General features: G+C 41.8%; 1 protein-coding gene across 2 annotated transcripts in view; it reads right to left on the reverse strand.

Annotated features, from left to right (window-relative positions):
- Positions 1-27,458, reverse strand: part of TTC38 (tetratricopeptide repeat domain 38) — a 37,329-nt gene that overhangs the window by 6,005 nt on the left and 3,866 nt on the right. For both annotated transcript variants that reach the window (XM_070755255.1, XM_070755254.1), the window contains exons 2-12: positions 25,232-25,309; positions 22,835-22,916; positions 21,152-21,323; positions 19,568-19,741; positions 15,862-15,937; positions 14,694-14,813; positions 11,232-11,291; positions 9,764-9,802; positions 5,066-5,147; positions 3,816-3,981; positions 615-774 (exon numbers count right to left, since the gene is read on the reverse strand). In XM_070755255.1, the coding sequence (XP_070611356.1) occupies positions 615-774; positions 3,816-3,981; positions 5,066-5,147; positions 9,764-9,802; positions 11,232-11,291; positions 14,694-14,813; positions 15,862-15,937; positions 19,568-19,741; positions 21,152-21,323; positions 22,835-22,916; positions 25,232-25,309 (1,209 nt within the window). The remainder of the gene's footprint in view (positions 1-614; positions 775-3,815; positions 3,982-5,065; positions 5,148-9,763; positions 9,803-11,231; positions 11,292-14,693; positions 14,814-15,861; positions 15,938-19,567; positions 19,742-21,151; positions 21,324-22,834; positions 22,917-25,231; positions 25,310-27,458) is intronic.

Below are 27,458 nucleotides of genomic sequence, written 5' to 3' on the forward strand. Positions count from 1 at the left end.
TTATTTATTGATTGATTCATTGATTCATTGATTCATTCATTCATTCATTCATTCATTCATTCATTCATTTATTGGATTTGTATGCTGCCCCTCTCCATAGAGTCGGGGCGGCTAACAACAATGATAAAGAACAATATGTAACAGTCCAATTAATAAAACAACTAAAAACCCTTATTATAAACCAGAAATACACACAAACATAACATGCATAACTTGTAATGGCCTAGGGGGAAGGAATATCTTAACTCCCCCATGCTTGGCGGCATAAGTGAGTCTTGAGTAGTTTACGAAAGACAGGGAGGGTGGGGGCAGTTCTAATCTCCGGGAGGAGTTGGTTCCAGAGAGCCGGGGCCGCCACAGAGAAGGCTCTTCCCCTGGGGCCCACTAAACGACATTGGTTAGTCGACGGGACCCGGAGAAGGCCAACTCTGTGGGACCTTATCAGTCGCTGGGATTCGTGCGGTAGCAGGCGGTTCCGGAGGTAATCTGGTCCAATGCCATGTAGGGCTTTAAAGGTCATGACCAACACTTTGAATTGTGACCGGAAACTGATCGGCAGCCAATACTGGGATAAAAGAATAAAAAGCTAACGAAAAACCCAGCTCCCTTCTCACCTGGGAATTACTCCCTCCTATTTTAACAACCTGATATCGAATAGGGTACAACAGTTCCACTGCCTTGTCGTAATGTCCTTGGTCAAACTCCACAAATGCTTGTAGAAGAGGCATCCCCAATGTTGAAACCAGGCTCAGCTCGTGATCTTCTCTAAGAGTCCTTAAAAAAGACATGCAGAGTTATTTTCAACTTGCGTTGGAAACATGGAGGACTCCTGGCACTGTATAGTTTTCTCAACAAAGACACTACAGCAGGAATTCATTCATTCATTCATTCATTCATTCATTCATCCATTCATTCATTCATTCATTCATTCATTCATTCATTCATTTATTAGATTTGTATGCCGCCCCTCTCCATAGACTCGGGGCGGCTCACAACAATAACAAAGACAATGTAAGAACAAATTTAATACCCTAAAAACCCCATCATTAAAAGCAAGCATACACACAAACATACCATGTATAAACTGTATAGGCTCAGTTCCCCCATGCCTGACGGCAGAGATGGGTCTTAAGAACTTTACGAAAGGCAAGGAGGGTGGGGGCAGTTCTGATCTCCGGGGGGAGCTGGTTCCAGAGGGTCGGGGCCGCCACAGAGAAGGCTCTTCTCCTGGGTCCCGTCAAACGGCATTGTTTAGTCGACGGGACCCGGAGAAGGCCAACTCTGTGGGACCTAACCCGTCGTTGGGATTCGTGCGGCAGAAGGCGGTCCCGGAGATATTCTTGTCCGATGCCATGAAGGGCTTTATAGGTCATAACCAACACTTTGAATTGTGCCCAGAAATTGATCGGCACCCAATGCAGACTGCAGAGTGTTGGAGTAATATGGGCATACTTTGAGAAGCCCATGATTGCTCTCGCAGCTGCATTCTGCACGATCTGAAGTTTCCAAACACTTTTCAAAGGTAGCCCCATGTAGAGAGAGTTACAGTAGTCGAACCTCGAGGTGATGAGGGCATGAGTGAGTGTGAGCAGTGAGTCCCGGTCCAGATAGGGCCGCAAGTGGTGCACCAGGCGAACCTGGGCAAACGCCCCCCTCGCCACAGCTGAAAGATGTTTCTCTAATGTGAGCTGTGGATCGAGGAGGACGCCCAAGTTGCGGACCCTCTCTGAGGGGGGTCAATAATTCCCCCCCCCCAGGGTTATGGACGGACAGATGGAATTGTCCCTGGGCGGCAGAACCCACAGCCACTCCGTCTTATCCGGGTTGAGTTTGAGTCTGTTGACACCCATCCAGACCCCAACAGCCTCCAGGCACCGGCACATCACTTCACATCTTTCTTCAGAAGAATTTCAGAAGCTTGGCAATTTATGATGGTTACAGCGTCCTGGGAATTTACGCGATCATCTTTTGAAACCTTCTGACAAGCCAAGTCAATGGAGAGGCCAAATTCAACTAAGGACTGTGTTACTGTCTCAACACCTGCAGTGTTTCACTTTACAACTGCGGCAAGAAAGGTCGTAATAGGAGGCAAAACTCACTTAGCAAATGTCTCACTTAGCCACAGAAATCTGGGGCTCGACTGTGGTCGTATATTGAGGACTATTTCTACTGTGATCAAGGAGGCAATAAAACTGGGTTTGACTGCCTGGACAATTGCCTGCCTTAGCAACAATATTCTACTCCCAATTTATGGCCAGAACTCAAGGACTTTCTTTAGTTTTGGATAAGAATAACGAGCCACAGGCTGGTCTGAAAAGTCGAAACACTCTCTATTGACTTTATGAACAGTTCTCCTCTTAAACATCCCACATGAGGCCCAAGAGAACAGGCAGGGACAAGAATTGCTGTTGTTAGTATTGTGAGTCAGAGGTGAAATCAAAATTTCCCCTTGTTGGTTCTGTGGACTTGGCAGGGGAAGGATACTGAAAAATACCCATTCTCTCCCCATTCCTGGGGGAAGGATACTGAAAAATACCCATTCCCTCCCCATTCCTGTGGGAAGGGTACTGCAATATCCCCATTCCTTCCCCACTCCTGGGGGAAGGATACTGCAAAATCCCCATCCCCTCCCCACTCCTGGGGGAAGGGTACTGCAATATCCCCATTCCTTCCCCACTCCTGGGGGAAGGATACTTCAAAATCCGCACTCTCTCCCCAGTCCTGGGGGAAGGATACTGCACAATCCCCATTCTCTCCCCACTCCAGGGGGAAGGATACTTCAAAATTCCCATTCCCTCACCACTCCTGGGGGAAGGGTACTGCAAAATCCCCATTCCCTCCTCACTCCTGGGGGAAGGACATTGCAAAATCCCCATTCTCTCCTCACTCCTGGGGGAAGGATACTGCAAAATCCCCACTCTCTCCCCACTCTTGGGGGAAGGATACTGCAAAATCCCCATTCCCTCCCCACTCCTGGAGGAAGGATACTGCAAAACTCCCATTCCCTCCTCACTCCTGGGGGATGGATACTGCAAAATCCCCATTCCCACCCCACTCCTGGGGGAAGGATACTGCAAAATCCACATCCTCTCCCCACTCCTGGGGGAAGGATACCGCAAAATCCACATCCTCTCCCCACTCCTGGGGGAAGGATACCGCAAAATCCACATCCTCTCCCCATTCCTGGGAGAAAAATCCCATTCCCTCCCCACTCCTGGGGGAAGGGTACTGCAAAATCCCCATTCTCTCCCCACTCCTGGGGGAAAAATCCCATTCCCTCCCCACTCCTGGGGGAAGGGTACTGCAAAATCCCCATTCCCTCCCCACTCCTGGGGGAAAAATCCCATTCCCTCCCCACTCCTGGGGGAAGGGTACTGCAAAATCCCCATTCTCTCCCCACTCCTGGGGGAAGGGTACTGCAAAATCCCCATTCTCTCCCCACTCCTGGGGGAAGGATACTGCAAAATACCCACTCCCTCCCCACTCCTGGGGGAAGGATACTGCAAAATACCCACTCCCTCCCCACTCCTGGAGGAAGGATACTGCAAAATCCCCACCCCCTCCCCACTCCTGGGGGAAGGATATTGCAAAACCCCCATTTTCTCCTCACTCCTGGGGGAAGGACATTGCAAAATCTCCATTCCTTCTCCCCCTGGGGGAAGGACATTGCAGAATCTCCATTCCCACCCCACAGCTGGGACCAGCTTGGGGTGGTATTTGCTGGTTCCCTGAACTATTCAAAATGTCCACAACCAGTTCTCCAGAACTTCTCAGAACCTGCTTGGAATTCACCCCTGTAAATGTGAGACACTTACTGGGCCATGTCCTGTAAAGTGGTCAGAAGCTGATTGGAGGTTTTTTCGTCCCGAGCCCATAAGGAGGCCATCAGAAGATGGGCATCGTTGAAGAGCAAGATGTGGTCCCACACATGTTTCTTCGTCATCTGGTTTAGCGCATTCCACCTCTTTCCCACATTCACCCCTAGGAATAAAGAAGCATTTTGTTTCTGTAAGCAGGCCAAACTCGCTATGAAGGACGAGGGTAGCCATATACATTTTCGACAGAAGTAATCAAGCCTCGGTGGTGCAGTGGTTAGAGGCTACTTCTGCTGATCACCAGCTGCCAGCAGTTTGGCCGATCGAATCTCAGCAGGCTCAAGGTGGACTCAGCCTCCCATCCTTCCAAGGTTGCTAAAATGTGGACCCAGATTGTTCGGTCAATATACAGTGGACCCTCTACTTAAGAACTTAATTTGTTCCGTGAACAAGTTCTTAAGTAGAAACGTTCTTAAGTAGAAGCAATTTTTCCCATAGGAATCCATGTAAATTAACGCATGCAAACCCATTAGGAAAGAAATAAAAGCTCGGAATTTAGGTGGGAGGAGGAAGAGGAAGAAGAGGAGGAGGACAGTCGCTGCTGAAGGAAGAAGGTGAGGGGAATCAAAAAATCCCCCCTGACGTACCAAATACATCACTCCAGTATTTAACCCATTCCTCCCCTTAATATCTTCTTACAAACACCTGTTCCTTACGTTTTTGGACCCTTCTGAATTTAGGATCGATCCAGCGAACGTCTGATTCTTCCTCGCTAGATTCTGGACTCATAGCCCCATCCTGTGGCTGGCCTTCCACCTGTTCTACTACCTATAATCCCGGGCTCACCACTAATTCATAAACACTATCTGTATCAGAGTCCTCAATTTCTTCATTATCCTCCAACTGACCAGGAGTACGTACAACACTCCCTGCCTTTTTTGGTTACAGTTTTGGAGGCTCGGGTTCTTAAGTGGAAAATGGTTCTTGAGAGGAGGCAACAAAATCTCCAAGTTCGCGGAGAGGGGCGGCATACAAATCTAAATAATAAATAAATAATAAATAAATAAATCTTGAACACCCAGTTCTTATCTAGAAAAGTTTGTAAGTAGAGGCGTTTTTAGGTAGAGGTACCACTGTATATGGAATGGGGTGGGGTGGGGTGGGGTGGAATAGAGTAGAGTAGAGTGGAATAGAATAGAATAGAATAGAATAGAATAGAATATAAAAGAAAACATTTTTTTTCTTTTTACCTTCTAATTCCAGCCTACATAACATGGAACTGTTGTCAACAATATCCAACATGGTCCCGCTCTTCTGTAAGCTGGGAGCGATCTGCAAACCAAAAATCATTAAGAGTTTAGATGGAGCTACTTGCAGTAGGGGGCAGCGGGGAGAATAGAAGAAGAAAAAGAGCATTTTCTTGAACCAGTCAGTTTCCTCCACAGGAATTTACAATAAAATATAAATATAAATATAAATATAAATATAAATATAAATATAAATATAAATATAAATATAAATATAAATATAAATATAAATATAAATATAAATATAAATATAAATATAAATATAAATATAAATATAAATATAAATACAAATACAAATACAAATACAAATACAAATACAAATACAAATATAAATAAATATAAATATAAATACTGTATAAATATAAATTAAATTAAATATAAATATAAATATAAATTAAATTAAAGTAAATATAAATACTGTATAAATATAAATATAAATATAAATATAAATATAAATTAAATATAAATATAAATATAAAATAAATATAAATAAATATAAATACTGTATAAATATAAATATAAATATAAAATAAATATAAATACAGTAGTATAAATATAAATATAAATTAAATTAAATATAAATATAAAATATAAATTAAATTAAATTAAATTAAATTAAATATAAATACTGTATAAATATAAATATAAATATAAATAATATAAATATAAATATAAATATAAATATAAATATAAATATAAATATAAATATAAATATAAATATAAATATAAATATAAATATAAATAAATATAAATAGTATAAATATAAATAAAATAAAATAAAATAAAATAAAATAAAATAAAATATAAATATAAATATAAATATAAATATAAATATAAATATAAATATAAATATAAATATAAATATAAATATAAATATAAATATAAATATAAATATAAATATAAATATAAATATAAATATAAATATAAATATAAATATAAATATAAATATAAATATAAATATAAATATAAATATAAATATAAATATACAGTGACACCTCGTCTTACGAACTTAATTGGTTCCGGGACGAGGTTTGTAAGGTGAAAAGTTTGTAAGACGAAATAATGTTTCCCATAGGAATCAATGGAAAAGCGATTAATGCCTGCAAGTCCATGCGACATTTCAGTGATTTTTTTTGCTTCTATGCATGCGCAGTTGCAAAAAATTAGCAAAATCTCTCACACACAAGCATCCCCTCACACGAGCAAAAACACACTCGGACGTGCACGCACACACGCCAGAAACCCAAAACTGCGTGCACAGCTCATCTTTTACTACCGGTGTGGTGGCGTCATCCATACCGGTCGAAACCCGCTACTGATGCTATTAATATTAAAGGAGAAGTGCCCTCAAACGATGCTGGCTACCCACAAGAAAATGGGCCTCAATGTATGAAGTGTACAGGAGACCCACAAAAGCCACAATTTCCTACAGCACAGATTTTTTTTTTCTTCTCGCACACATTTCTCAGGCTAAGCGAGCACCGGCTCACACACAGCGGAGTGGAGGGTAGAGTGTTTAATCTTATTTCCATGATTTCAAAATGAATGTGATCCACCATGTACCAGTACCAGTTCTGTAATGTCCATTTTATAGACTCTTTCCAACCCAATACCACTACCGCTTGAGCGCTTTCCAGTGCTGCAGTTTTTATTTCTTTAAAATCTCTTAGTTCTCTTTGTTTAATATCGCTATTTCTTTTGTAATTATCCAGTTAATATTTAGCATTTTATTTATTTCGTTCTGCACTTCCTTCCAAAGTTTCTGAACTTCAATGCACTCCCAGAACATATGCATGAAAATTCCTTTCTTTTGGCAACCATGCCAACAATTACCTTTCTCTTTCCCCTGGAAGTGTGCAAGTTGTGCTGGTGTATACAGTGATCCCCCGAGTTTCGCGATCTCGATCTTTGCGAAACGCTATATCGCGATTTTTCTACCCGATGACGTCACTCCCTTCCTTTCTCATCTTTCTTTCTCTCCCTCTTTCTCTATCTTGCTTCTTCCTCTCTCACACTCTCTTCCTCCCTCTCTCATCTCTTTCTTTCCTTCTCTCTCTTTCTCTATCTCTCCCCCTCTTGCTCTCGAGCGGCGGGCGGCACCCAGGGAAGGTTCCTTCGGCCGCCCACCAGTAGCAGCGAGGAGCTGAAGATGGGGTTTCCCCTTTGCATGGGCAACGGGGAAACCCCATCTTCGGCTCCTCGCTGCTACTGCGCTGCCGAGCAGATCAGCTGGTGGGCGGCCGAAGGAACCTTCCCTGGATCTTCAACTCCCAGAGCGGCGGACAAGCAGCGGGCGGACAAGCGGCGGGCGGACAAGAAAAGCGGCGGCCGGACAAGCGGAAAAGCGGTGGACAAGCGGCGGCCGGAAAAGCGGCGGCCGGACAAGCGGACAAGCGGCAGACAAGCGGAAAAGCGGCGGACAAGCGGTGGGCGGAAAAGCGGTGGGCGGACAAGCGGACAAGCGGCGGACAAGCTGAAAAGCGGCGGACAAGCGGGCAGGCAGGCGGCTCCTCAGCTGCTGGGTCTTCCCAGGTGCGGAAGTAAAAACACCATCTGCGCATGTGCGGCCATGGAAAAAGGGGCGCGCATGCGCAGATGGTGTTTTTACTTCCGCACCACTACATCCCGAAAAATCGATTATCGCGAGGGGTCTTGGAACGGAACCCTCGCGATAATCGGGGGATCACTGTAATACCATTTATGTCAGAAAATTTCTTCTCATTTCTTTAACTCTTGTATTCTTAATCTTATATATATTTGCTACTATTTCTTTCATTTCACTTTCGTCTATTTTATTTATTTATTTATTTATTTATTTATTTATTTATTATTTGTTTGTTTGTTTATTAATAAATTAATTAATTAGATTTGTATGCCGCCCCTCTCCGAAGACTCGGGGCGGCTAACAACAATAAAGAAAACAATGTAACAAATCTAATATTAAAAAGTAATCTAAAAAACCCCAATTTAAGAGATTAGATTAGATTAGATTTATTGGATTTATATGCCGCCCCTCTCCGAAAACTCAATCATACAAAGAGACCAATCATACAAACAAGCATACCATGTATAAATTCTATAAGCCTAGGGGGAAGGGGAAAAATTTCAATTCCCCCGTGCCTGACGACAGAAGTGGGTTTTGAGGAGCTTGAGAAAGGCAAGGAGGGTGGGGGCAACTCTGATATCTGGGGGGGAGCTGGTTCCAGAGGGTCGGGCCGCCACAGAGAAGGCTCTTCTCCTGGGTCCCACCAAATGACATTGTTTAGTCGACGGGACCCGGAGAAGTCCAACTCTGTGGGACCTAACCGGTCACTGGGATTCGTGTGGCAGAAGGCGGTCCTGGAGATATTCTGGTCCGATGCCATGAAGGGCTTTATAGGTCATAACCAACACTTTGAATTGTGACTGGAAATTGATCAGCAACCAATGCAGACTGCGGAGTGTTGGTGTAACATGGGCATATTTGGGAAAGCCCATGATAGCTCTCGCAGCTGCATTCTGCACGATCTGAAGTTTCCGAACACTTTTCAAAGGTAGCCCCATGTAGAGAGCCTTACTAGTCGAACCTCGAGGTGATGAGGGTGTGAGTGACTGTGAGCAGTGAGTCCTGGTCCAGATAGGGCCGCAACTGGTGCACCAGGCGAACCTGGGCAAACGCCCCCCTCGCCACAGCTGAAAGATATTTGTAAATCATTTTGCTAGCATCTTGTCAAGCTTTTTATTACTCCCTCTTCCACTTGCAATAACATTTTTTTAAAAAAATGATAATTCCGGAGAGAATTCTAATACCTAGGATTGATTTAATAAGTAAACAAAAAAAAAGATAACGTCACTAACGCAGGGGTCCCCAACCTGGCAGACCATGGACTGGCACCATCCGTAGCATGCCAGAAACTAGGCCATGCAAACAAGCAAAGCCTCATGCATGGGTATGCAGGCTGCATGCAAAACCACGCCCCCTTTCGGTCTGCGGAAAAACCTTTCTCCACGGAACCGGTCTCAGGTGCGCCAAAGGTTGGGACCCGCAGCTCTAGTGGTCATCTGTAACAGAGATTGGATAACCTTGTGTAGAGGTGTCTTTCTTTCTTTCTTTCTTTCTTTCTTTCTTTCTTTCTTTCTTTCTTTCTTTCTTAATTAAATTTGTATACTGCCCCTCTCTGTAGACTTGGGGCGGCTCACAGCAGTGATAGAAACAATGTACAATACAAATCTAATCATAGGAAGTTAAAAACCCATAATTTAAAAAACATGCACACAACACACCACACATAAATTATATAGGCCTGGGGAAGATATTTCAATTCCCCCATGCCTGACGGCAGAGGTGGGTTTTGAGAAGTTTACGAAAGGCAAGGAGGTTGGGGGCATTTCTGATCTCTGGGAGGAGTTGGTTCCAGAGGGCCGGGGCCACCACAGAGAAGGCTTTACTCTGAAAAGCTCTCTTGTTGCATACTCAGGAGCACGTATTGTTTTGTTTTTTTTCAAAAGGAGCACATAAGACGTAAATCTTATTAGCATGCTCAATTTGCAAATCCGGTTTTTATTTAGTCCAGAAATGTAGTTATTTCACAGGAAGTAAACTCACTGCTTTTGAGGGGCAACTGATAAGAATAAAATGAAAGCAAGGAATCTAGTACTTACGTGGTCATCATACATTGTCAAAGCAGCCTCGTAATCACCCTGCAGGTGTTATAATATAAACACAAGGAGAAAGAAGGAGGAAAAAGAGTCATCAGGTTCTGACCCAGAGGTCTTCAAACTTGGCAACTTTAAGACAACAACAACAACAATAATAACAACAACGCACACATAATTCACCTCTACATCACGCAGTCCTAGGTGCTTGGGAAGCACCTGACTGGTGATGTCATACAAAATCCAGCATAGTGATCTTGTTTGCTGTGTTGTATTGTTATAATTATATTATATTATATTATATTATATTATATTATATTATATTATATTATATTATATTATATTATATTATTTATCTATCTATCTATCTATCTATCTATCTATCTATCTATCTATCTATCTATCTATCTATCAGATTTGTATGCCGCCCCTCGCCGCAGACTCAGGGCGGCTCACAGCAATAATAATACAATGTAAACAAATCTAATATTTAAGTTAATTTAAAACCCCAATTTAGAAACCAATCATACATACTAGCATACCATGCATAAATTTTATAAGCCTAGGGGGAGGGAAAGTGTCAATTCCCCCATGCCTGATGACAGAGGTGGGCTTTAAGGAGCTTACGAAAGGCTAGGAGGGTGGGGGCAACTCTGATATCTGGGGGGAGTTGGTTCCAAAGGGTCGGAGCCGCCACAGAGAAGGCTCTTCCCCTGGGTCCCGCCAAACGACATTGTTTAGTTGACAGGACCCGGAGAAGGCGAACTCTGTGGGACCTAACTGGTCGCTGGGATTCGTGCGGCAGAATTATAACAACAACAACAACAGAGTTGGAAGGGACCTTGCAAGTCTTCTAGTCCAACCCCCTGCTTAGGCAGGAAACCCTACATTATTTCAGACAAATGGTTATCCAACATCTTCTTTAAAACGTCTAGTGTTGGAGTATTCGCAACTTTTGGAGGCAAGCTGTTCCACGGGTTAATTGTTCTGTCAGGAATTTTCTCCTTAGTTCTAAGTTGCTTCTTTCCTTATTTAGTTTCCACCCATTGCTTCTTGTTCTACCCTCAGGTGCTTTGGAGAATAGGTTGACTCTTTCTTCTTTGTGGCAACCCCTAAGATATTGGAACACTGCTATCATGTCTCCCCTGGTCCTTCTTTTCATTAAACTAGACATGCCCAGTTCCTGCAACTGTTCTTCATATGTTTTAGCCTCCAGTCCCCTAATCATCTTTGTTGCTCTTCTCTGCACTTTTTCTAGAGTCTCAATATTCTTAGCAAATATTGAAGAAGCAAAAAACTGCTAAAAATCGGTGAAATCTCATGTGCAAGCATTCCTCTTGCATGAGATTTCGCTTCTGGCATATGTGCCTCTCCATTTCCGCTACCACACTATAGTGTGGCCTGTACTAGGTGCAACCCACTACTGATTCGTCCCCTTCTGAAAGGATAAATAGTAGGGGGGAAATCTACTTACCTTTTCAATAAAGTGTAAAGCCCAGTGCCAATAATTATGGCAAGCAAGCATATCACTGTCCTGGAATGGAAAAAGCATGGTCATTATAAGCTAGAAACGTATTCTGGTGCAACCAGAAGAAAAACATCTTCCTGTTCTGCCGGACTCTCTGGTAGGAGCCTCCCAAAAATTCAAAGGTACAAATTTCAGACACACACACACGTTTGAAAATTCAAAACAATGTTCTTTATCACAGAATTCAAAATAAACTAAGCACCCTTTTGTATTGCAAAGAGCACTCATCCCAAAACAACCTGGTAGTTTGTACAAGTCCCTTATCAATTCGTAAGTACTTAGCTTGCAGCTGTGAAGAAAGTCACAGCCCTTCTTCTTCCACGAAGTGAAACACACTTTGCTCTGCTTTGGTTTCAAAGTGGTGAAAAGTCAACAAACAAAGGCTGGAGTCAGCAAGACATTCATGAAACACAACGATCAGATAATTCTCCACAACAGCCAAACCCACAAGCTGCTATTTATAGCAGCAGCACTAATTACAGCAGCCCCACCCAACCACAGGTGGCCTCATTTTCTCTTGTAATAATCCTTTAGTTGTTGCTTCCTATGCATCACTCTACGCATGCGTGGATGTGTCATTAATTCTTGTTCAGAATCCAGAGATGATACAGATGATTGATCTCCTCCTGGGCTGTCTGCCAAACTCTCCTCCTCCGTCACTCAGGCCTCCTTGGTCAGAGGAGACTTCGTCGGCAGATTCCACTGGGAGCAAAACAGGCCTGCAGCATGTGGATGTCTCCCCCACATCCACCTACACATTCCTTGGGGCAGGAGGTGGGCCAGAGCTAACCACAACATCTTCCAAAACAACATTATCATTAAACTATCATTAAACTATCATTAGAGAAACGCCAGGATGGTCAACTGAAGGCCAAAGAGGTTGGTCTTGTATGCTGATGTTCCAGATATGAAACGTTCCCTGATCCCTCTCCTGATTGCTGACAGCTGGTTGCAACATTCATTCGCAGAACACTCTGATAAGATAGATCAGGATTTAAACTTCCATATTCCTTTTTTCGGGGTGTGTGTGTGGGGTGTGTGTGTGTTTAAGACATCAAATAGATGATATGAATTGTGTGTGTGTGTATATATATATTTAAGACATCAAATAGTTGATATGAATTGATATTCTTTTTTGTTTGGAAGAGAAGTAGATTTGGATATTTTTTTTCCTCTTAGAGGGCAGCTTTATTAAAATGAGGGTTTTATTAAAATGGAGGCTGTTGGGGCCTGGATGAGTGTCAACAGACTCAAGCTCAACCCGGATAAGACGGAGTGGCTGTGGGTTTTGCCTCCCAAGGACAACTCCATCTGTCCGTCCATCACCCTGGGGGGGGGATTATTGACCCCCTCAGAGAGGGTCCGCAACTTGGGCGTCCTCCTCGATCCACAGCTCACATTAGAAAAACATCTCTCAGCTGTGGCGAGGGGGGCGTTTGCCCAGGTTCGCCTGGTGCACCAGTTGCGGCCCTATCTGGACCGGGACTCATTGCTCACAGTCACTCATGCCCTCATCACCTCGAGGTTCGACTACTGTAATGCTCTCTACATGGGGCTACCTTTGAAAAGTGTTCGGAAACTTCAGATCGTGCAGAATGCAGCTGCGAGAGCAGTCATGGGCTTACCTAGGTATGCCCATGTTTCACCATCACTCCGCAGTCTGCATTGGCTGCCGATCAGTTTCCGGTCACAATTCAAAGTGTTGGTTATGACCTTTAAAGCCCTTCATGGCATTGGACCAGAATATCTCCGAGACCGCCTCCTGCCGCACAAATCCCAGCGACCGATTAGGTCCCACAGAGTTGGCCTTCTCCGGGTCCCGTCAACTAAACAATGTCGGTTGGCGGGCCCCAGGGGAAGAGCCTTCTCTGTGGCGGCACCGGCCCTCTGGAACCAACTCCCCCCGGAGATTAGAACTGCCCCTACTCTTCCTGCCTTCCGTAAACTCCTTAAAACCCACCTTTGCCGTCAGGCATGGGGGAACTGAAACATCTTCCCCTGGGCATGTTTAATTTATGTATGGTATGCTTGTATGTATGTCTGTTAGTATATGGGGTCTTTTTTAAATCTTTAATGTTTTAAATTGTCTGATTATTTATGATTTGTTTCCACGTGTTGTGAGCCGCCCCGAGTCTTCGGAGAGGGGCGGCATACAAATCTAAGTAATAAATAAATAAAATAAATAAAAACATGAATGAGATAAATAAGAAGAGAATACAATAGAATATGATGGAATGGAATGGAATGGAATAGAATAGAATACTTTATTGACCAAGTGTGATTATTGATTGTCCTAGGGGTCAAATAAGCAATGAAGAAACAATATTAATAAAAATCTTAGAGAACAGAAAACAATTTGTAAAATCCAGATGACAAAATTAGAAAAGGAGGTAGCACAAGATAAATAATTTATACCGAAACAAAATAGATACAAATTCAGAATTTTGAATTTAATTAAGAATTTGGTGATTGATTCTATATTGTACTGTATTGAAATTTAAAGGTATGTGATTTCTGTATGTTTGTAGCGGTGGAGAGGGGCGGCATACATGTCTAATAAATAATGATGATGATGATGATGATGATGATGATAATGATAATGATAATTTTTTTTAAAAAAATATAGCTAATGATTTTAGAGTCATTTATTTAATTTTACTTAATTTAGCATATTGTATTGTATTGTTCTTTTTTATATGTTGTAAGCCGCCCTGAATCTCCGAAGAGGGGCGGCATATAAATCCAATTAAAAGAAAAGAAAAGAAAAATAAATCAATCACCCTCTTGACTCTTTTGACCAATTTGCAGGCATCCTGTTAAAAACCATAATTGCCACACAATGCCACGTGTACCAAAAAGTGCCACAACCCTACAAAAAGAATTGAACGGGTCCAAAGACGGGCTACAAAAATGGTGGGAGGTCTCAAGCATAAAACCTATCAGGAAAGACTTACCGGTAATTGAACTCAATCTGTATAGTCTGGAGGACAGAAGGGAAAAGGGGGACATGATCGGAACATTTAAATAGGTTAAAGGGTTCAATAAGATTCAGGAGGGAAGTGTTTTCAATAGGAAAGCGAACACAAGAACAAGGGGGCACAATCTGAGGTTTGTTGGGGGAAAGATCAGAAGCAACGTGAGAAAATATTATTTGACTGAAAGAGTTGTAGATTCTTGGAACAAACTTCCAGCAGACGTGGTTGGTAAATCCACAATAACTGAATGTAAACATGCCTGGGATAAATATATATCCATCCTAAGATAAAATGCAGGAAATAGCATAAAGGGCAGACTAGATGGACCATGAGGTCTTTTTCTACCGTGAATCTTCTATGTTTCTATGTAGGCCCTTCAGGCTGAGAGGAAGCTGGCGGCCATTTTAGGAAAACTGGACAAGGAGACGGTTACCTTCCAGTTGTTTTCAGTTTGCTTCATGAAAGCCAGCCCGTTCTTTAGATCCGCTTTCATGTCATTCACGTGAGCCAAAGCGTGGACAGACCAGGCATCTCTCTGATTGATGGCTAAAGCCTAATTGAAGAAGGTAGGGGAAAGAAAATTAGGCATTCTACTAAAACTGTTACCACATTAAGAGGAGAGCTTCACATGGTGACTAGGTTTTCATGAGTGATATGGTGGAGAACCCCAAACCCAGATTCAAAGGAATCAAATGAGGTATAAAATGATAGACAGCATTATTTATTACATGGACCTGGGTTTGGGGCATTAATGGGCTGCTGCCCCCATGGGGGGGGAGACACACTGGGGTTAGTAAACTTATGCACTAATTATTGAATACTTAATAGTTTCTTTATTGTCCTTCCTTCTATAGTACCTTAGTATAGTCTTTTCTTTCTCTCCCATCTCTTCCTTAATAAAATTAAGATGATGGCTTCTTTGGCCAACCCAGTTCTAGGCTGCATTAACAGAGGGAAATGTTTGATAGTGCCTCTTCCAACAAATATTATTTAAAGGCCCAAGCTTTTTATCCATCCAAGGATGGAAATTCATGGAAACTTTGGCATTTTAATAAAACATTTTGCTTGGAGAGATATTATCAATCTCTTTGATATTTTTTTCTCCCTCACTCAATTTCTCTCTCAAGAAATGAAGAGTTAAAATTCTTCATTTGCACAGGTCTGCTACCACACGAATCCCAGCGACCGATAAGGTCCCACAGAGTTGGCTTTCTCCGGGTCCCGTCGACCAAACCATGTTGTTTGGCGGGCCCCAGGAGAAGAGCCTTCTCTGTGGCGGCCCCGACCCTCTGGAATCAACTCCCCCCGGAGATTAGAACTGCCCCCACACTCCTTGTCTTTCGTAAATTACTCAAGACCCATCTATACCACCAGGCATGGGGGAGTTGAGACACCTTTCCCCCAGGCTTTTTTATATTTATGTTTGGGTGTGTATATGTTGTTTGCTTTTTTAAATATGATAGGGTTTTATGTGCTTTTTAATATTAGATTTGTTTTCGCTGGAATATTGTTTTTATTATTGTTGTGAGCCGCCCCGAGTCTTCGGAGAGGGGCAGCATACAAATCTAATAAATTGAATTGAATTGAATTCTTTCAGTTACCTCATAGGCCAGCTTCTCAGCACGGTCATAGAAATTGGTTTCGACCAAGCCAAAGGCATACATGCCTTTAATGTAGCTAAAGAAATAAAAAAGAGAAAACTTTCACATAAACTCTAATCAAGCAGTGCTTTGATAGGCCTCTTCGGGTATAAATGTTTTCTTTATTTTTCTTCCAAAATACAATAAAACAACACGAGCAATAAAAAACACAGTATCAATGCTTAAAATAATAATTAATGATATTTCTTTGATACGTTGAACATTCAGAGAGAAAAAAATGCTAATAATACTTTCAATATGTACTTTTTATCCTCTTCTTTGCTAAGTTAATTAAAATTAACTACCATGGGATATATTTCATCTACAAATAACAATATTATGACATCTAGTCCCTCATATTTGATTATACATATTTTAACAGCAGCTAGAATAGTACATGCACAAAATTGGAAGCTGAATAAAAAATTCCAGATGAAAGGGAAATATTACGTAAGATTTTAGATTGTGCTGAAATGAATAGGTTTACTTTAAAACTTGAAGATAAAGAGGAGTGTGGTTACTATAAGATTTGGGGAAAGTTTTATGAATGGTTGCAAACTAAAAATAATTGAGAAGTATTTTCTTTCAATTACTTTTGAAGAATACATGATTAGATTAGATTAGATTAGATTAGATTTATTGGATTTATATGCCGCCCCTCTCCGCAGACTCGGGGCGGCTCACAACAATGGTAAAAACAGTACATAGTGACACATCCAATACCCACCAATCCAATTACAATTTTAAGTTAAGAAATTCATAAAACAGCCCCAATATATATAAAAAAAACAAGCACACAATCAAATACCAAAACAACATGGGCAAGGGGGAGATGTTTCAGTTCCCCCATGCCTGACGACAGAGGTGGGTTTTAAGGAGTTTACGAAAGGCAAGGAGGGTGGGGGCAATCCTAATCTCAGGGGGGAGCTGGTTCCAGAGGGTTGGAGCCACCACAGAGAAGGCTCTTCCCCTGGGTCCCGCCAGATGACATTGTTTAGTCGACGGGACCCGAAGAAGGCCGACTCTGTGGGACCTAACCGGTCGCTGGGATTTGTGCGGCAGAAGGTGGTCCCAAAGATATTCTGGTCTGGTGCCATGAAGGGCTTTATAGGTCATAACGGGACCGGAAACTGATCGGCAACCAATGCAGACTGCGGAATGTTGGAGTAATATGAGCATACTTAGAGAAGCCCATAATTGCTCTCACAGCTGCATTCTGCACGATCTGAAGTTTCCGAACACTTTTCAAAGGTAGCCCCATGTAGAGAGCGTTACAGTAGTCGAGCCTCGAGGTGATAAGGGCATGAGTGACTGTGAGCAATGACTCCCGGTCCAAATAGGGCCGCAACTGGCGCACCAGGCAAACGCCCCCCTCGCCACAGCTGAAAGATGTTTCTCTAATGTGAGCTGTGGATCGAGGAGGACGCCCAAGTTGCGGACCCAATGATGATTTAATTTTAATCTATTAAAGACCCAAATAAGGATTGGTGGCCGCATTGGATAAGGAGTTAACACAGAGATGAAAGGATTAAATGAGATATTGAGTTCAGATGTTAAGATGTTTATGTTTTATTATAAATAGAAAAAGGGAATATAAGCCTCTTCAAAGCAACATATTTTTGATCTTCAATGACAGGCCAAGTCAACCTGGTTTCAGGTTAGAGGGTCACCGAATCCCCCAAACCAGATCAAGTTAAGCAACCCCACACAATATCGTAACTTTGGGGTTTGTCTTCAGGGGCCATGGAATGTCTCTCCTCTGCCTGGGGCTGAATCTGTAGTCTGCTGAAGGTGAGCAGTGAGCCTTCAAAAAGTCCCTGAGGTTGGGGGTGGCAGGAAGGAAGCAGAACCTGTCTCTTACACGGGTTGGACTAGAAGACCTCCAAGGTCCCTTCCAATTTGGCTGTTCTGTATTCTCTACTCTTTATGCTTTAACTGTGATCCCGCTATATAGAGCGCTGGTGAGACCACATTTGGAATACTGTGTTCAGTTCTGGAGACCTCACCTACAAAAAGATATTGACAAAATTGAACAGGTCCAAAGACGGGCTACAAGAATGGTGGAAGGTCTTAAGACTTCATGAACTCAATCTGTATAGTCTGGAGGACAGAAGGGAAAGGGGGGGACATGATCGAAACATTTAAATATGTTAAAGGGTTAAATAAGGTCCAGGAGGGAAGTGTTTTTAATAGGAAAGTGAACACAAGAACAAGGGGACACAATCTGAAGTGAGTTGGGGGAAGGATCAAAAGCAACATGAGAAAATATTATTTTACTGAAAGAGTAGTAGATGCTTGGAACAAACTTGGTTGGTAAATCCACAGTAACTGAATTTAAACATGCCTGGGATCAACATAGATCCATCCTAACATAAAATACAAAAAATAGTATAAGGGCAGACTAGATGCTGGAAGTTTCTCATGTTGCTTTTGATCTTTCCCCCAACTAACTTCAGATTGTGTCCCCTTGTTCTTGTGTTCACTTTCCTATTAAAAACACTTCCCTCCTGAACCTTATTTAACCCTTTGACATATTTAAATGTTTCGATCATGTCCCCCCTTTTCCTCCTGTCCTCCAGACTATACAGATTGAGTTCATTAAGTCTTTCCTGATACTTTTTATGCTTAAGACCTTCCACCATTCTTGTAGCCCGTCTTTGGACCCGTTCAATTTTGTCAATATCTTTTTGTAGGTGAGGTCTCCAGAACTGAACATATTGTGTTCAATAGAATAGGATAGGATAGAATTCTTGATTGGCCAAGTGTGATTGGACACACAAGGAATTTGTCTTTGGTGCATATAAAACACACAAACACACAAAACCAGAGAGGAAAGAAAACAAAAGAATGGAAAGCAGTAGGAAGACAACCTTGAACTGTGAATAAAAATCCTTCACACTGGAACCATTTGTGTTACACTAGTGGAAAGATAATAGCTCAGGGAACTCACGAAGCTAGGATAACGTTTGGGTTCTAAAAGGGAATTCTACTGATTCGCTTTTGCACTCTATGACTAAGATTTATTTATTTTATTTATTTATTTATTATTTAGATTTGTATGCCGCCCCTCTCCGAAGACTCGGGGCGGCTCACAACAGGATAGAACAAATCATAAATAATCAGAAAACTTTAAAATTTATACAAGATTTAAAAGAACCCCATATACTAACAGACGCACACACAAACATACACACACAAAGATATAGGATACATCTCAGCCTTAATTGCTTTTTAAAACCGAGGGACACAATTTTGCATCAGCAATGCGGGTTGGCAAGACCGCGGGGGAGGGCCTTCTCTGTGGCTGCCCTGGCTCTATGGAACCAGTACGTCCAGACTACTCCCAAACCTGGCTCTGCCGGCAGGCCTGCAGGTCATGAATTGTACATATTTCATAGCCAAACTGTATGAATGGTGTGTATGCATGTGATTATGTCTTTTTATAATAAATGGGTTTTATCACAGGATTAATTTTAGATATTACACTTGACTTCTCTTATTCCTTTTATCTTTTCTATTTGCATTATCATTTTGTAAGCTGCCCTGATTCCTTCGGCATTGGACGGCATTGAAGTCTATGACTAAGACATAGGATACATTTGAACCTTAATTGTTTTTTAAAACCGAGGGACACACTTTTGCATCAGTTAAAAAAAACACGTCTTACCTACTGAGAGGAATATCTGGAGTCCAATAACGATAAACTCGAGCAATTGAGTCTCTCATTTCAGTCTGCTGTCCCAAATAAAAATAGCCATCGTGGGCAAATTTTATGGCCAGCATGTCAGTCGGATTGCTCTGTAGGATTTCTTCCCACATATCACAGGCTTGAGGGATCTGTCTGCAGAGGACGAATAGTTTACAAACCAGTGTCCACGTAAGGCTATAAGTACAGTGATACCTCGTCTTACAAACTTAATTTATTTATTTATTTATTTATTGGATTTGTATGCCGCCCCTCTCCGGAGACTCGGGGCGGCTAACAGCAATAGTAAGACAGCGTACAATAATAATCCAATAATAAAAATGATTATAATCCATTAATATAAAAACCAAACATACAGACATACCATGCATAAAATTGTAAAGGCCTAGGGGGAAAGAGTATCTCAATTCCCCCACGCCTGGCGGCAGAGGTGGGTTTTAAGAAGCTTACGAAAGGCAAGGAGGGTGGGGGCAATTCTAATTTCTGGGGGGAGTTGGTTCCAGAGGGCCGGGGCCGCCACAGAGAAGGCTCTTACCCTGGGTCCCGCCAAGCGGCATTCTTTAGTTGACGGGACCCGGAGAAGACCCACTCTGTGGGACCTAACTGGTCGCTGGGATTTGTGCAGAAGAAGGCGGTTCCTGAGATAATTAATTGGTTCCAGGAAGAGGTTCTTAAGGTGAAAAGTATATATAAATATAAATATAAATATAAATATAAATATAAATATAAATATAAATATAAATATAAATATAAATATAAATATAAATATAAATATAAATATAAATATAAATATAAATATAAATATAAATATAAATATAAATATAAATATAAATATAAATATAAATATAAATATAAATATAAATATAAATATAAATATAAATATAAATATAAATAATATAAATATAAATATAAATATAAATATAAATATAAATATAAATATAAATATAAATATAAATATAAATATAAATATAAATATAAATATAAATATACAGTGATACCTCGTCTTACAAACTTAATTGGTTCCGGGACAAGGTTCTTAAGGTGAAAGGTTTGTAAGACAAAACAATGTTTCCCATAGGAATCAATGGAAAAGCGATTAATGCGTGCAAGCCCAAAACTCACCCCTTTTGCCAGCCGAAGCGCCCGTTTTTGCACTGCTGGGATTCCCCTGAGACTCCCCTCCATGGGAAACCCCACCTCCGGACTTCTGTGTTTTTGTGATGCTGCAGGGGAATCCCAGCATCGCAAAAATGAGCACTTCACTGGCAACGGAAGTCCAGAGGTGGGGTTTCCCAGCGAAGGGAGCATCAGTGAAATCGCAGCATTGCAAAAACACCGAAGTCCTCGAAACCCCACCTCTGGGCCTCTGTGTTTTTGCCTTTTTTCAGCCAGTTCGTCACTTCGATTTTTCACCTCCTCCTTGTCGGAAAAGTGTTTTACACCAAGGTATTCCTTCAATTGAAATTCCACACCCCTTTTGTCACGTATTGCCTTGACATTACATAAACTGAAACGATTTCGCAATTCGTGCAAGGAACAACTTACCCACGAGCGAAGAGCTCCACTGCAGACACGTGCATTTTCTCCCGTTCGCTCAAGGGCTGAGAGTGAGAAAGTGACACCATGGCCTTGATGGCATCGTCCAGTTTCTTGTCCAGCCGCACTGAACTCCCAGTCCCAATCAGGGACAAACCGTTGGCCATCACATGGCCCATGACTGCCAACAAAGAACAGAGGGGTTTTCAAGTCTTTAGGGCAGGCTGGCAGGCAAGCAACCACCCTAACACTATTTTTACAAAATTAAAAGTTTAATGCTAAGCTTAAGAAAAACTGTTTATGACATTTTTATATTATATTGTAAATGTGTAAAAGATTTTAAGGGAGGGAGGGAGGGACAGAGGGAGGGAAAGAAGGAAAGAAGAAAGGAAGGAAGGAATATGGGGGAGGGAACAAAGGAAGGAAGGAAGCAAGGAAGGAAAGAAGGAAGGAAGGAATATGAGGGAGGGAGGGAGGGAGGAAGGGAGGGAAGGAAGGAAGAAAGGAAGGAAGGAAGGAAAGTGATGGAGGGAGGGAAGGAAGGTATATGAGGGAGAGAGGGAGGGAAGGAAGGAAAGAAGGAAGTCGAAACACTATGCATATGTTGATTCTCCACACCCCTTTCCCCATGAGTCTCTCTTTTATACTGCCAGGGGTGGCAAAATGTACATAGAGATATTCAATGCCTCAATCTACGTCTAAAGAGTTATTTGTGTCTGTCTCTTATTGCTCTAATCCAGTATTAAAACAGTTAAAACCCTTATTATAAAACCAAACATACATACAGACATACCATGCATAAAATTGTAAAGGCCTAGGGGGAAAGAGCATCTCAGTTCCCCCATGCCTGGTGGCAGAGGTGGGTTTTAAGTAGCTTACGAAAGGCAAGGAGGGTGGGGAAAATGCTAATCTCTGGGGGGAGTTGGTTCCAGAGGGCCGGGGCCGCCAAAAAGAAGGCTCTTCCCCTGGGTCCCGCCAAGCGACATTGTTTAGTTGACGGGACCCGGAGAAGACCCACTCTGTGGGACCTAACTGGTCGCTGGGATTCCTGCAGCAAAAGGCGGTCCCTGAGATAATCTGGTCCGGTGCCATGAAGGGCTTTATAGGTCATAACCAACACTTTGAATTGTGACCGGAATCTGATCGGCAACCAATGCAGACTGCGGAGTGTTGGTGTAACATGGGCATACTTGGGAAAGCCCATGATTGCTCTTGCAGCTGCATTCTGCACGACCTGAAGTTTCCGAACACTTTTCAAAGGTAGCCCCATGTAGAGAGCGTTACAGTAGTCGAGCCTCGAGGTGATGAGGGCATAAGTGACTGTGAGCAGTGACTCCCGGTCCAGATAGGGCCGCAACTGGTGCACTAGGCGAACTTGGGCAAACGCCCCCCTCGCCACAGATGAAAGATGTTTCTCTAATGTGAGCTGTGGATCGAGGAGGATGCCCAAGTTGCGGACCCTCTCTAAAGGGGTCAATGACTCCCCCCCCCCCAGGGTGATGGACGGACAGATGGAATTGTCCTTGGGAGGCAAAACCCACAGCCACTCCATCTTATCAGGGTTGAGTTTGAGTCTGTTGACACCCATCCAGGCCCCAACAGCCTCCAGACACCAGCACATCACTTCCACCAGAATTCTAGGCAATTCCACATCCTGGATCCTTCTCAGATCACCCCTGAAAGCCCGCTTACCAAAGTTAGGATCTGCAACCTGTAGTTTCGAAAGGGTCGCTTCAAGGCCCCCGAGACTTTGGTCGTTGGTCCAAGTCACATACTGGAATAAAGAAAAAACTCTGTTGGTTAAGAATTTATAGAGTCTTCTGCGAAAGAGACCCAGAATGACAACTAAAAAGCCACTTTTTACAAATGTAGCCATGTAGCAAAATATTCTTAAGGCTGCTACTTTATTTCTATTCCTTTTTTTAAAAAAAATTAATAGTGGATTTTTCCTTAGCTTCTGTTTCTTCGCTCATTAACCTGACTACTGGTCTTTGATTTGCTTTCACAAAGCCTTCCAACCATGTTACAAGTATTATGATGAATTATATAACTTTAATTTCAAGAATTTACTTCCAGGATTTCCATGCGAAATGCACTTTCAAATTCAGTGTGTGTTTATTCCATTCGGTTTTGTTCAACGCCTACAGGAATTTGCACCTGACCAAATTAAACAGCTGCTTTTCACTCTGATCTTGTCAAAACAGCCAGCACTGAAAATTTGTCTTAGAGATGCTATAAGCCTCTTTGGGTTTGCCTCACCCCAAAAGCTTTGCAGTTACCCTGTTTCCCCCAAAATAAGACTTCCCATGATAATAAGCCCAGAGAGATAGAAAGATGATAGATGGATGGATGGATGGATGGATGGATGGATGGATGGATGGATGGATGGTTGGTTGGTTGGTAGGTAGGTAGGTAGGTAGGTAGATAGGTAGGTAGGTCAGGGGTAGGCAAAGTTGGCTCATCTATTACTCTGTGGCCTGCATTGGCTGCCGATCAGTTTCCGGTCACAATTCAAAGTGTTGGTTATGACCTTTAAAGCCCTGCATGGCATTGGACCAGATACCTCCGGAACCGCCTGCTACCGCACGAATCCCAGAGACCAATAAGGTCCCACAGAGTTGGCCTTCTCCAGGTCCTGTCGACCAAACAATGTCGTTTGGCGGGCCACAGGGGAAGAGCCTTCTCTGTGGCAGCCCCGGCCCTCTGGAATCAACTCCCCCCGGAGATTAGAACTGCCCCCACACTCCTTGTCTTTCGTAAATTACTCAAGACCCATCTATACTGCCAGGCATGGGGGAGTTGAGACACCTTTCCCCCAGGCTTTTTTATATTTATGTTTGGGTATGTATATGTTGTTTGCTTTTTTAAATATGATAGGGTTTTATATGCTTTTTAATATTAGATTTGTTTTCGCTGGAATATTGTTTTTATTATTGTTGTGAGCCGCCCCGAGTCTTCGGAGAGGGGCGGCATACAAATCTAATAAATAATAATAATAATAATAATAATAATAATAATAATGTGGACTTCAATTCCCAGAATTCCTGAGCTAGCATGATTGGCTCAGGAATTCTGGGAGTTGAAGTCCACAAGTCATAGAAGAGCCAACTTTGCCTACATAAATACCATGTTTTCCTCAAAATAAGACCTCCCTTACTAATAAGCCCAATTGGGCTTTTGAGTGCATGGCCAAAAGGCCAATGCTTATTTCAGGGTTCAAAAAAATATAAGACAGGGTCTTATTTTCAGTAGTATTTTGTGACCTCTTAAAGAATAATGAATATATTTTGATATCAATTTTTCTGCAGGGTGGTTTAGGATATTTAAGAAATCTAAGCATAAAAGAAGGCTCTAGGAAACATGAAGATTAAGGAAGATAAAACAGACTAGACAGACTGTAACCAATACCAATTAAAGGATCGTTCAGAAAATAGCTATTGGCAAGAATGCAGTTTTTTTCCTGAATGGTTAATAAACATATATGTTTATTAACCATATATGTTTATTAACCGCACAAATCCCAGCGACCAGTTAGGTCCCACAGAGTTGGCCTTCTCCGGCTCCTGTCGACTAAACAATGTTGTTTGGCGGGACCCAGGGGAAGAGCCTTCTCTGTGGCGGCCCCGGCCCTCTGGAACCAACTTCCCCTAGAGATTAGAATTGCCCCCACCCTCCTCGCCTTTCGTAAGCTCCTTAAAACCCACCTCTGCCGTCAGGCACGGGGGAACTGAGATATTCTTTCCCCCTAGGCCTCTACAATTTACGCATGGTATGTTTGTATGTATGTTTGGTTTTATAAATAAGGGTTTTTTAGCTGTTTTAGTATTGGATTGTTGTTATTATTGTTGTTAGCCGGCCCGAGTCCACGGAGAGGGGCGGCATACAAATCCAATAGATAGAAAGATAGATAGATAGATAGATAGATAGATAGATAGATAGATAGATAGATAGATAGATAATAAATAAACAAACAAACTGATTATTGAGAGTAGAGTATATCAATAATCAACACAATTTCTGCAACTGACGGTTAGTAATACAAATCTTTATGCCCACCAGACTCTTCCCTAACCTTTTTTTCATCCCCACCTGAGTCAACGCAGCATCAAACAGTTTACAAGCCTGATTATCAGTGGTCGACAGCAAAAGTCCTGCATCCTGCCAGGCCTGGAAAAAGATGCAAAAAATGAAAAACTGAAACAGAAGCACAAAATTACAGAAGATACACACATACAAAGGAAAGACACTTTTCTCAATTCAAATTGTCGTTTATAGTGCTTTTTTCTTTTCACAACAAAGAGGCTTAAAATCTGTGCAATGCTAGTAAATGTATTTTTTCATTACCTTCAATGGATTAAAATATAGTACAGGTAAGTCCATTTCAGCCCAAAATTTCCATTGCTATGGAAGTTGTTAAGTGAGATTTGCTCCATTTTACAATTTTTCTTGCTGGCGTGGTTAAGTGAATGACCGCACAGGTAGTCCTCAACTTACAATGGTTCATTTAGTGACCGTTCAAAGTTACGACGGCATTGAAAACAGTGACCTATGACAGTTTTTCAGAGTTATTACTTTTAAGACATCCCCATGATCAAAATGTGATCAAAGTTCAGATGCTTGGCAACTGGCTCATACTTATGACCTTTGCCCTGTCTCAAAAAGATCAAATAATTTTTTTTTGCGCCCTTACAACAAGCAAAATTAATGGGGAAGCCAGATTCACTTAAAAACAAGGTTACTAACTACTAACTTATTAACTGCAGTCATTCCCTTAAGAAGAGAGGCAGGAAAGGTTGTAAAATGGGGCAAAAGTCACTTAATCAATGTCTCACTTAACAACCGGAATTTTGCATTCAATTATGGTCTTAAGTCGAGGACTACCTCAGTTGTTAAGTTACATAGAAACATAAAAGACCTAATGGTCTAGTCTGCTCTTATACTATTTCCTGTATTTTATCTTAGAATGGATATATGTTTATCCCAGGCATGTTTAAATTCAGTTACTGCGGATTAGCCAACCACGTGTGCTGGAAATTTGTTCCAAGCATCTACTACTCTTTTAGTAAAATAATATTTTCTCACGTTGCTTCTGATTTTTTCCCCAACTAATCTCAGATTGTGTCCCCTTGTTCCTGATCAGTTTTATGTTTAAGACCTTCCACCATTTTTGTAGCCCGTCTTTGGACCCGTTCAATTTGATCAATATCTTTTTGTAGGTGAGGTCTCCAGAACTGAACACAGTATTTATTTATTTATTTATTTATTTATTTGTTTGTTTGTTTGTTTGTTTGTTTGTTTGTTTATTTATTTAATTTTGTCAAACAATTATAGGGGGATAATTTGTACAAATTAAACATTAGACAAGTAATGATAAAAAGTAACAAAAGAAGACAATAAGACAGGGACGGTAGGCACAGTGGTGCGCTTATGCGCTTATTCCAAATGTGGTCTCACCAGCGCTCTATACAGCGGGATCACAATCTCCCTCTTCCTGCTTGTTGTTCCTCTAGCTATGCAGCCAAGCATTCTACTTGCTTTCCCTACCGCCTGACCGCACTGTTCACCCATTTTGAGACGGTCAGGAATCACAACCCCTAAATCCTTCTCTTCTGAAGTTTTTGCTAACACACAACTGCCAATAAAATACATGCGACTGCTGAAGTGGAACCTTGTTTCCTTCCATGCACAGATGTAGTTCCATCAATGACCAGATGTTCAGTGCAATTTGTCAATCAAGTAGAGATCCATCTGATGGGTGATGCTGTCTATCCAACATCTTTTTAGTTTACCAAGAAGTGGGTTGTAGTCTACTTTGTCAAATGCCTTACTGAAAGAGTTTTGATTCACAGCCATCCCTGAGAATTCTGTGGCTTTTAGCACTGTGAGAATACATCCAGAGATAAACATTTATCATCATTACCCAACTAAGGTTTTGAAATTCTTCCCTCGGGAGCCAAGACAGGCATAATTGCTTTTCACAATAGCACTTTCTTCAAACGACAAGGAAGGTAAAAAAGGGATAAATCTTTCTTTGATTTGGGCTCAAAGCCTGCTCATTTCATAGAAACATAGAAGACTGACGGCAGAAAAAGACCTCATGGTCCATCTAGTCTGCCCTTATACTATTTCCTGTGTTTTACCATCCTTCCGAGGTGGGTAAAATGAGGACCCAGATTGTTGGGGGCAATATGCTGTATTCTGTAAACCGCTATAAAAGCACTATGAAGTGTTATATAAGTCTAAATGCTATTGCTATTGAAGGGCATTTTTAGGAAGGCCAACAGTGTCACACAACACAAACAGTGATGTTGTGATG

Source organism: Erythrolamprus reginae, chromosome 6 (genome assembly GCF_031021105.1).
Source record: "Erythrolamprus reginae isolate rEryReg1 chromosome 6, rEryReg1.hap1, whole genome shotgun sequence".
Lineage (NCBI taxonomy): Eukaryota > Metazoa > Chordata > Lepidosauria > Squamata > Dipsadidae > Erythrolamprus > Erythrolamprus reginae.